Genomic DNA, 10,851 nt, shown 5'->3' with positions numbered 1-10,851 from the left:
GCAACATCAGCGAACACCTCACGGTGGTCCGCGGCGCGTACTGCACGCTCGGCTACGTCGTCACGCCGCGCTTTGCGGCGCGCATGCTGGGCGTGCTGCGGCGCGCGGCGGCGCTGGGGCGGGGGGCGGAGGTCGACCGGCTGTATAACGTGGGTGGCTGCTGCCGGGGCTGTGGATGGGGGCGGTCATTGGTTTGCTTGCAAGCGCACCGCAGGCGACGTGCGCACGCACACTCTCGCGTTCGCACAAGCATGCGCGCTACGCCCGCATGTATGCAAGCCTCCTGCTTCTGGTTATCTCACCTGAACGGCCCTCCAGAACACGTGTTGTCTGGAACACGCACGCCGACACTCACACCCGAACTGACCCCCACAGGACCTGATCCGCCATCGGGAAGCGGCTGCCTACATCGCGCGGCCGCCCTTGATACACTTCGCGTCCGTCGAGTCCCTGCTGAACTACGACTCTTCCCAGAATCTGACGTGGTGGGAGCGCCTACGGGTCGAGTACAGCGTGAGGCGGCGGCGACGGCGGAGATGATGGCGGCGGCGTTGTGGCTGCTGGTCGCACGGAGCTGCACCACCCATTGCCTAGTAAGAAGCATCGTGCTTGAAATGCCACATGACATGGTGCATGCCAAACGTCGGTACGCGTCTTGAAGAGGCAACGCAGGCAGCTGTACGATACAGATGACATCGTCACTGGGTGCCGTGAACCGCCGCAACCACTTCAGGTGCAGTTGCGGGATGACCGCAACTTGCTCACTGGCTGAGGGCATTGCCAACGCTCTCAGTTGAAGTAGGCCCCGCGAAAGTTGCGATAATACTGTGCACAGTGTCGCGTGCAAGTCTAAGCTGACCAGGTCGCATCCTGATCAGATCAGGGCGAAAGAATACTATGAGAGTGCAGGTCAAGTAAATGCAATATAGTACGGGAGATAACCGTCACAGATGCTAAGATCTCCCAAGTGATCACAGCATATTTAGCTGCTCGTGGCGTCTGTCTAGGCTGCCGTAGAGTATATGAACTTCCTGAACGAGTACCTGGTGGCGCTGAGCCGGGCAGTGTCATCGTCAGATGGTGCGTTCCGCTGCATCCCTCTGCTGCGCTGCATTCGACACAGCTGCATCCACAGCTAATGCTGCAGTCGCGCACACCCTGCCGTGCCTGGCCCTGCCTCAAACCTTCACACACACCCACAACCGTTTGCGCGCCGCGCAGCGCCGACCATCAAAGAGCTGCTGCGCGCCGATGGCGCCGCCTCGCAGCAGGCCGTGTACGCGCGCGCACAGCTGACACCCAACCAGGTCCGCGGCGCGGCCGCCAGCAAGCTGTACCCGCCGTGGGCGGCGGTGGCGGCGGCGCACCTGCAGGCGGTCGTGCAGCTGCAGGAGGGCAACGTTGAGGCAGCGGCGACGGCTTACAATTCGGAAAACGCGCCCCATCTGCTGCTAGTGGATGCGATCAACGAGGAGCCCGCTGACGTGGCGCTGGCAGCGGCATTTGAGCGGACGATGAGCAACGCGCGGCATCTAGCCGAGCTAGCGGACCGGCAGCTGGCGGCGCAGGGGCAGAAGACGGGCAAGGTGACTGCGCTTTCTATTGTGCATGCGGCTGTTGATGTCTGGTGCATCTTGACGGCAAGTCGAGGGTTGGGTGCGAATGGTGGATGTGCACACACCTGTGCAGCTGATGCGGCAAGTCGGGGTTTGGGTGCGAATGGTGGATGTGCACACACCTGTGCAGCTGATGGTGCTGGCGGCCGGTCGCCGGCTGCACGCCGACTGGCGTCCCGACAGCACTGCGATGCAGCAGCTCATGTGGCTCCACAGCAGCATCCAAGGCAGGCGCCCCCCCCCCCTGTTGTCATCAACCGCCCTCCTGGCTCACCCCATGATAACTTTGTTGGTCATCGCACCGCCGTGACCTCACCCTGCCCGAACCAGGTGGAGCAGTGTGGCTCGCAGCTGCAGCAGGCAATCAGCCGCATGGGTCTGCCCAAGGGGGACTACATCCCGGGCAAACGGCGCGCACACCTGGCGCTGGTGTGCATGCTGCTGCGGGTCTACTTCAAACTCAACAACATCCAGGGCTGCACCCAGGTGCGTGGGCGGGCAGAAGGTGTGTGTGTGCGTGCGTGCGTGTGTTTGGGATGTTTGAGCACGTCAGATCATGTGCTGCAGAGCATGCACGTGCGCGCCTGCCCGTGCGTGCACAAACAAGAAGGGGCTCACCTGTGTGTCTTGCAACAGGCTGGATCAACTACTGCTTGTGCAAGGACCCGCGAGCACACCTGACAAGCATTTAGCCTGTCGTGCGCGCGTGTCGATGCGACCTTTGACCCTGCCGCACGCCGTCCCTGCCACGCCGCGCAGATGGCGCGCACTGTCATGGGGCAGTACGGCCAGCGCGACTCTGACGTCATCGACCTGCGGGTGGGCGGTACAAGGGGGTGCAGGGCGGGGCGCACGCATACTTCCAGGGCGACTGAACAAGGCATTGGCCAGCAGAATAATGAGCGTGGGGCGCTGATTTCTGATGCACATGGGTGTTTGTACAGCCTCGGCTGTGAGGGTGGCGTGCCTGTGGAGGCCTCCCACAACTAGCAGCTCCATGCCGGCGTCCTCCTCCCTACGCGCTGCCCGTCACCCGCCCGTCACCCGCGCGTCACCCGCCCGCCGCCGGCAGGAGTTCCCCGCGATGTACCGCGTCACCTTCTTCTACTTCCTGGGCAGGACAGAGCTGTACAACGAAAATGTGGAGCTGGCGGCCAAGCGGCTGGGGGACGCGCTGGCCGCGTGCAGGCGGGACGCAGAGGATCACAAACGCAACATTCTGCGGTATCTAGTGCCGGTGAGTGCCGCCGCGCGGCAGACCACGCGCAGGGGCGTGCTCGCGGCGCCCGCCGGGCGCCGGGGGAGTGAGTCGCCTCGCCCTGTGTAGCATCCCGCCGTGGGCGCCCGCCCTCTCGGCCCGTTTGCATGAAACGGTCAAACCTGGCTGCACCTCGGGTGCTCGTGGCTGCATCTGCCAGACTGGGCTGCCTTGGACATGTGGCCGTGACCGCACACCCGCGACGTGCGTTGTACCGCCCCGCCGCCGCCCCGTGGCCCCGCGGCCCCGCAGTGCAAGATGCTGCAGGGGGAGCTGCCGGACCCCGGCCTGCTGCAGCGGTACGGCCTGACAGAGTACGAGGACATGCGCGCGGCGATGGCGGCCGGCGACGTGGGCCTGTTCCATCGGGCGCTGGCGGCGCAGCAGTACAGGCTGGTGCGGACGGGGCTGTACCTGCTGGTGGACAAGCTGCAGGTGGCGGTGTACCGCAGGTGACGCGCGGCGCGGGGGGCGCGCGGCGTAGGTGACACAGGGCCGGGGCGGGCCGGCTGACCATCGCGGGCGGTTACGGGGGCTGGGACGAGGTTGACCAGGGCTTGTGCCCCACATTGGGGTAAATCACAGGATGGCCTGTCCCTAGTGATGGAGGGACAAAATGCTGCATCAAGGGTTCCGATATGCGGCTGCCGGCAGCCTGCCCAACTTTGCCAAGGCACCCGATGCCTTTCACACCCCGCCCGTGCCGTTCTCACCCGCCTCCCCTCAACCGAGTGCCCTTCGCCGTCTTGCACGCGCGCATTCGCACACAATCACACACACGCACTCCCACCCCCGCGCGTGTGCGCCCTGCAGGCTGATCAAAAAGTGCGTCATCGTCAACCGGGAGCTCAAGGGCCCTGACAAGGCCCACCAGCTGCCGCTGGCCCTCGTGCAGGTGCGCGCCATCATAAAATTGATATTCTAATTCCACATCCTGATTTTTCTGGGTCACGCCAAGCTCGGCATGTGTAACGCCTGTGGTTCCGCGCACCAGAGGGCTTTGATCCTATTCCCTCGTTCGAACAAGCTCAGAGGAATTGTGGCGACCTGATGTGCACCAACCGAACACTTGACCTGGGCGATCAATTGCACCACCCACCCCTGGCCGCTGCCAGGGGTGCCTATCCACAAGCCCCTGCGCAACGCCGCATCTTTTTTCACCCTCCCCGCACCGCCACGCCTCACCACCCCCTGCCCCGCCCTTGGTGGCTGTTTCGACCGCCCAACAGGGCGTCTTAGCGCAGCAGGGCGCCGGCGTCGACATGGACGAGCTGGAGTGCATAGTGGCCAACCTCGTGGTGCGCGAGGCGCTCAAGGGCTACATCGCCCACAAGCAGAAGGTGCTGGTCGTCTCAAAGGACGCCGCCTTCCCGCCGCCGTCGGCCCTGTGGTGGCAGGACCCCTTCTGACGCCCCCAAACTGGCTTGCTCCGCGCACCCTGGGTGTGTGGGGGCCTGTTTCGGGGTGCCTGGTTTGGAGGCTGCGCTCGCCTCGCAGAACCTGGTGGTCTGGCGGCTGGCCCTGGTGTAACGGAGCTCGCTCTTTGAACGAGTTGGGGCTGCAGCTTCTGCGGGTGGGCACACGCGCTGCCCCACTGTGAGCGCTGCTCAGGCACTGTACCAGCGGGGGATTGCCGACACTGCAATCGCACACACCCGCGCGTCAGCAAGCTCTCGTCCCGATTACAGCGAGGCAGGCCGCTCTGAGCCCACAAATGGCGGGCCCATTGCGTCAGCACAGGGCTGCTGATTTGCACCAAACGCGACGGCAACAAGAGTTCTGGTCGACTCACATGCACATGCGCAGCAGCGAAGGCTTCGACTTCAGCAATGCACGCCGCATGAAGTCACCGCAATGGGAGCCGCGGCCGACCCGTGAGCCATTCGTCGCAGCCGCAGGTGGAGCCAGCACTTGGCCCGGGCAGCAGGGGTGAATGGAGAGGCCGCGAGCTTCTGATAGGCACACTACTTGACCTGCAAGCCGCTGGCCCTTATTGAGTCAATGAGCGCTTTCAATTTTCCTGCAAACCGCTGCCCCTTCTGCCGCTGAAAGTAGACAGTGGTGACGCCGCCGCGCGCTAGGGCGCGCTCTGCCAGCACCCTCCCCACGTCGGCGCTCGCTGCGCGGTCGCTGGTCGGCCGCGCCTCTGCCCGCATCGCCTGCCGCACGAGCGGCTGCAGGGAGGATGCGTGTGCTATGAAATGGCCGGGGTCGCTTGGGCTGGTTTTGTGTAGGACTGATGCGTAGACATATCTGCAGCAGCGCGGACGACGTGCAGCAGCAGGCGCGTTGCATCAGCGGAGCGACGCGCGTGAAGTCGGCGAAGTCGGCTCTGGCAGCAAAAATAATATCAATGTAATGCGCCTGGCATGCGCTCAGTCTCTGACATGCGCTCACCGGCTGCTGAAATAGACTTTCAAGAGATGGGCGCGCCAGGGAGTGGCCATCGCCCGCACGCGTGTCGAAAGTAGTACAACTTCAAGCCTTTTCTTCAACTCGCTGCAAGTGACGCCAAACGCTCCGCTGTGATCTGTTAGGCAGTGATGATCTTGCGCCCTCACACCTTTATCGACTCGTTGCAAGCACACCACGAATCAAGGTATCTGCAAGTGGGCTCGCTCCAATTTCGCCACGGGCTGTGCAACCTGCCTTCCCTTCCGCATGGTAAGACGGTAAGCAGACACACCCATCTTGCGAGGCGGGTGCAACTGGCGACCCTACTCAATGTTCGTTGCCTACATGCACAGGCAACGTCCACATGCCAAAATTGTGGGATTGGTAGTCATCGCTTCCTATCCAAGCACTTCATGTGTGAAGGTTTGACTGGGCCTTTGACCACAGCAAGCTGGGCTGCCAGCCAAAGGCAATGGAGCGTCACTTGGCAAGCGCTTCACGTTGAGCGCTGCCAAGCTGCAACAGGGGCAAGCAGCAGTGCATTGCACCATCAGACGGCCTCAGCAAATATCTTGAGGCGGACCGTTCCTGCAGTCCTGCTTCCTCCCCGCGGCAGCCTTGAGCCATGCGTCGTGTTGGCTTACACGCGCATAAGTCACAACGAAAGTGATAAAACTCCAGATGATACCGACACGACCGCCTGCGGGTCATGAAGGGGAAGCTTTTGCATCCGTACTGCTTGTACATTCAGAAAAAAACAGGACAACAACACACTGAAACACTGGAGATACTGGGACCACTTCTTTGCTGTGAGCCATTGACGATGACAGCATGCGGTGGGGTTGAAGAGTGCGTTGCAGTGAGCACCTGAGAAGACTGACATTGGCCGCCAACACTGCTGGCAGCAGCCACCGCGTCAAAACGCTCCTCAATGGCTGGCCCGGGCGACCCTGCAGGCAGGCCGACGAGCCAGCAGCACCCGCTGGAGCCGACACACGTCACGAGGACCAGACACGCTGCGCCTCAAGCCCGTGGCTTGTGGGCATCTCCAATCAACCCCATCTGACGCCCGGAAAGTCGCCAGCCCACTCCGGCACGCCTCCTACGGCGCGGCTGGAGCTCCGGCGCCGCGAGAGGCGTGTCGCTGGAGCTCCGGTGCCGCGGCGGCCACCGGCGGTCCTTGTGCGACCCATCGGCGTCGGCGGTCACGCCACCCTGGCCGCCAGCGCAGATATGGAGTCGTTGACGTAGCGGATCTGCATCAGCTTGATGACCGGCAGGGAGGCCCAGGCCAGCAGCGTGTTGGGGCGGGAGAACAGGAAGACGTCGTACCTGTGGGTTGGGGGGTGGATGAGGGGTTGAGCGACGCGCAGAGGCGGAGGTGGCACGCGGGCCAAGCAAATGAAACGGTGGGTCAACAACTCTTTGGCAACGTCTGGATTTTCGAAACCCGTTTCATTTACACAGTTTGCACCAAAATCCAAAGCTTGTGCACGGTCGAGTTTGGAGGCGTGCACGACGCCAGGTTCAGGCTGATGGCGTGGGGCCAAGCGTGTGTTAGTGCAGGAGCTGCAAAGGTTGGCCACCAGGTGTCGGCGCGCGAGGGCGATTGGGTACAGATTGTGACACATATGGCATGTGCGCTCCTGCACCACCGTGTGCATGCGATCGTGGGCAACGCATGCCGCTCGCGCGCGTGTGGGGCAAGCGTTGGCTCTCAATCGCCTGGCGCTAGTCGCCAGCGCACCCACCAAACAGAGCCGTCTGAATGCAGCTCCACCGCAAAGCGCTCCTCCCCGGCCAGCAGGTGGCCGGACAGCGACGCCAGTCCCACAGCAAACCGGCGACCTGCGGGGCGTGAAGACAATGCAAAGACAGGCGACAGGCCGCGTGGAACAGGAGGCCGCGAGCTGGCAGGGGCTTCACCGGGAACGGCAACAAGGCCCGGCACTTGGATTTGCGGCATGCGAATGCAGCGCTACCAACCCCGCAGCACACACGCAGATGCGTCATGCCGCCCGCACAGACGCCGCTGCTCCCTCAATCAGGCGGACGCCGGCAAGTCCTTTCAGCCACAAGGCCGCATGCAGCCAGGGCAAGGCGACGTGGGAGAGACGGCTGAGCACCTTTGTCGCCGCCGCCAAAGTCCGCGGCCTCGTCCTGGGAGTAGACCACCTGGGCTGGCAGCACAGTCCAGGGGATCACGGTCTGCGTGGCCTGCGGGCGCGGGCGTGGGTGCGGATGCGGGCGCAGAGGCAGCCGCCGGCACAGAGGGGGATGGGAGGCGCGAGGGGACGCGTTGGCGTGATCGTCCGGGGGGGGGGGGGGCGAGGAGCGGGGCGCCGGCGAGGCGCGCAGGACGTCGCAGCATGAGCATGTGCGCACAGACAAAGCTGAGGCCGGACACGAAGATGACAGCACGCAAGTCTGCTGTGCATAGGTCAAACAAGGCAGGAGCCGGCTCCTCTTGAGTCAAGATGCACGCATGCTCACCGAGCAGATCTTGGTGCCGGTCTTCACGGCGGGCTTTGTGGTGAAGTTCCAACCTGTGGGGTTTTAAGGGGGGGGGTCGGTGCTATGGGTTGCGTTTCGGAGTGGGAGCCAAGCAGTCCGAAGAACGCAGTGTGCTGATGGTTGCTCTGCGCCATTGTGGGCCAAGCGCGGGAAAGGGCGCCCAACACACGGCACGCGCGGCGAGATAGGATGGGGGGAGGGGCGCGGCGAGAATGGTGGGTCGAGCACGCGCAGGCATATCGGGCGGCGTGCGGAAGGGCAACAGGGCCGGCAGCGGAGTGCGTTAGAGCGTGGCAGGGGGGGTTGTCGCTCACCCAGCTGCAGCTGCTCCCACTTCTGAATGGCTGCGACCGCCGCATCGTACACTTTCTGGCCCTCCCCGACCTGCGGGTGGCAGTCGGCAGTTGGCGGTTGGTGGTTGGCAGTGAAGATGGGGGATGGGCTGGCTGCTGCATAAAGGACGGGCGGGGAGAGGGGCAGGCGGCAGCACGCAGCAGGCGGGAAAGCGAGGGTTGTGCGTGGGGGAAGCGAGCCAAGCGCCACGAACGCACAGCGGCTGCGCAGCTGCTTCGGCGCGTGTGCATGCTGCCCGGACACGCACTGCCCGGCCCCCCGCTCTGCCAAGTCAGCATGGGTCCCCCTCAGAGCGGCGTGCGGACCGCGCCTTGCGCTGGCGGGGCGGAGGTTCGATCCCCGCCTTGCTGCTTTTGATACCGCCGCGGCCTCGCCCATTCGGGCCTACAGCCTGCAGCCCTACATCCGGCTACCCCCTGCTGCGGGCACATCACAGACTTGCTCGTCCCTCCATACGATACCCCCCTCCCCCTTCCCTCTCCCTTCACCGGTCACTGTCGGCCCCCTGCTGCCCCTCCAGCGGCCGACCTCCCAACTCCCGCACCGCCGCCCCAGCCCCAGTCCCCACCGCCCCCCACCTTTCTGCGATTAGTCGTGATCATGTAGCCACGGTCCTTGACCGCTGGCGGTAGGTCGGGCGCCGTCACTGAGGCGCCCGCGTCAACATGGTTGACCTGACGGCTGCGCATGGCCGGACGTCACGGCATTGTTTGGACAGCGGTTGCAAAGCAACCGCTTGCAGCTAAGTGGGGCTGCTATGAGGCAGAGACACGGCTCTGCCCCTCTAGCCGCCAGTGACAGGGTTTTGCTCTGTATCAGCCTTGTCGGCACGCGCGCAGCTATCGGGCGCCGCGGCAGCAGCATGCAGCCGCGGGTTTGCAAGTCGGGAGCACCTGCATTTTTGCTGTGCCCCGCGGAACGGCCGATCGCAGGCAGGGCACCAATTTTGATCAGGCAGCTGCGTTTCTGCAAAGTGCATGGCCTGGTGTGGGGCCATGGGCACGAGCCTTCTATCAGATCCCTATCCAATCCCTGACCTGTAAAAACCGCACCTGCTGAACTCATTAGCGACGAGGCCCTCAATGTGGTCGAGCGTTGGCCTCAACAGCCGCAGCGCCGTGATCCCGATTGTGTCGGTGTCTTGCGCCGCGACGACGGCCGCCGCTGTGCCGGTGCGGCGCGGCCGCGAGCTCGCCGCGCGGGAGGGCGCCTGCGCGCAGGCGTGCGTGATTGGTGTGCGAGTCGCCGTTCGGGGTGGCGTGGAATCGGCAGGTGTGTGCTCGCCACGCTACCGAGCACGTCACATTGTATGATTTACGGGTATACCTACATGTGTCCGGGCACGGATCCCTGCGATGTTCCTCTGCTGGTGCAGCATGGTCCCGGTGATCTGTTGTCTTCGTCGCTAACTGCCGTTCAATGCTCTACCGGATGTGAAAAATTCAGATGTATCAGCGGCGGAGCCATGACTGACGTTCAGACAGCGGCCGTTATACCTGTGCAACGGCGAGCCCCACGACTCAGCTGCTGTTGGCTGGTCGCCATGAGTTCAAGTTGTGCACACCATTTTGACAATCGAGAAGAGAGCGATAGCTCAAGCACCTGACAAACACACCAGAAATTCGTTACAACCTCGCACATACATCTACCCCGCAGGCGCAGAGGGCTCCGGGAGCCGCGCAGGACCCCGCCCCATGTCCTTCTTGCCCGCCACCCGGGCACCCGTCGCCGCCGCAGCGGTCGCCGCCGCGGCCGCCCCGCCCCCTGTCGCCGCTGCCGTTCCTGCCGCCGCCGCCGCCGCGTGCATCTCTGCCTCGAGCGCCGCGTACGCGCCGCGCACGAGGTTGACCTGGTAGGCGCTCAAGTCGGCCTCTGCTGCGTTGATGGCGGCCTCGTGGGCGTCCATCCATTGGACGCCTGTGTGTGTGTGTGTGCGCGCGTGTGTGTGCGCGTGAGTGCATGTTTGTGTGTGCACGCGCACGTGTGTGTGTGTGTGTGTGTGTGTGTGAGTGTGTGTGCGCGCGGAGCAGGTCAAGGCAGACTTGGACCCTAGCGGGCCACGAAGGGATGCCAGCCAACAGAACCATAAAACACGGGCAAATGCCGCACATCAATCGGGGCACCGTTTGCAAGCGCCGCACCACAAGGCCGAGCAACGCAGCAGCCCTCTCCTTCCTCCAACCCCCACACCCACCTGGAAAAAAGCGCAGGTCAGCGCAGCCGACCACGGCGTCCACCAGGGCCGTTACGGGCAGCTGCCCCATGCCTGCCGCCACGTCATCGGCGAGGTCCTTTGGGGGTGGGTGCATGGTTGATTTATTTTGGGGTGGGGGGTGGGGGTATGGGTCAGGGTTGGGGCTCGATTGCCGGTCCATGCTGTGATTGCTGGTGCTCCTGGCTGGGGGTTTGACCGACATCAACAGGCTTGCCAGTAACTTTTGGCGCATGGAGTACAGAATAAGCACATCCACGATTGCTCTGAGTTAGTGCGCGGTGACCAAGCGAGCCAGAAACCAGACGTATTCACACAGCGTTGGCGGCAGCATCGCAGGCGCGCCCGGCGCCGCGGCACGACCAGCGCAACCACCGCGCCGGCCCCGCACCTGCAGCAGCGGCCGGTGCTGCCGCAGCCACGCGTCCGAGGGCCCCTCGCGCTCGGCCTGCTGCCCCGCCCCGGCACCCTGCTGCGGCTGCCCCCGCCCGCCACCCACGCCC

At 64.1% G+C, this 10,851-nt stretch overlaps 3 protein-coding genes across 3 annotated transcripts in view; 1 reads left to right on the top strand and 2 right to left on the bottom strand.

The window, feature by feature from the left end:
* Positions 1 to 1,022: 1,022 nt before the first annotated feature.
* Positions 1,023 to 4,283, top strand: MNEG_8199 (putative PCI domain-containing protein 2 like protein; the record flags this gene model as incomplete). Its single annotated transcript, XM_014043330.1, has 8 exons — positions 1,023 to 1,080; positions 1,222 to 1,586; positions 1,947 to 2,102; positions 2,376 to 2,435; positions 2,689 to 2,853; positions 3,127 to 3,326; positions 3,688 to 3,769; positions 4,104 to 4,283. The coding sequence occupies 8 exons, from the start codon at positions 1,023 to 1,025 to the stop codon at positions 4,281 to 4,283; spliced, it is 1,266 nt and encodes a 421-aa protein (XP_013898784.1).
* A 2,190-nt stretch (positions 4,284 to 6,473) lies between these two features.
* Positions 6,474 to 8,825, bottom strand: MNEG_8198 (hypothetical protein; the record flags this gene model as incomplete). The annotated part of the gene is made up of 6 exons (XM_014043329.1): positions 6,474 to 6,600; positions 7,020 to 7,116; positions 7,395 to 7,485; positions 7,762 to 7,814; positions 8,097 to 8,166; positions 8,715 to 8,825. 6 exons carry the CDS (start codon positions 8,823 to 8,825, stop codon positions 6,474 to 6,476), a joined length of 549 nt encoding a protein of 182 aa, XP_013898783.1.
* A 956-nt stretch (positions 8,826 to 9,781) lies between these two features.
* Positions 9,782 to 10,851, bottom strand: part of MNEG_8197 (hypothetical protein) — a gene marked incomplete at both ends in the record, with an annotated part of 3,633 nt that continues 2,563 nt past the window's right edge. Inside the window, 2 exons of the mRNA XM_014043328.1 lie at positions 9,782 to 10,053; positions 10,331 to 10,427. Coding sequence (XP_013898782.1) covers positions 9,782 to 10,053; positions 10,331 to 10,427 — 369 coding nt within the window. The remainder of the gene's footprint in view (positions 10,054 to 10,330; positions 10,428 to 10,851) is intronic.

This window comes from Monoraphidium neglectum (assembly GCF_000611645.1).
Source record: "Monoraphidium neglectum strain SAG 48.87 unplaced genomic scaffold scaffold01531, whole genome shotgun sequence".
Classification (NCBI taxonomy): Eukaryota; Viridiplantae; Chlorophyta; class Chlorophyceae; order Sphaeropleales; family Selenastraceae; genus Monoraphidium; species Monoraphidium neglectum.
This window is presented reverse-complemented; position numbering and strand designations above follow the sequence as displayed.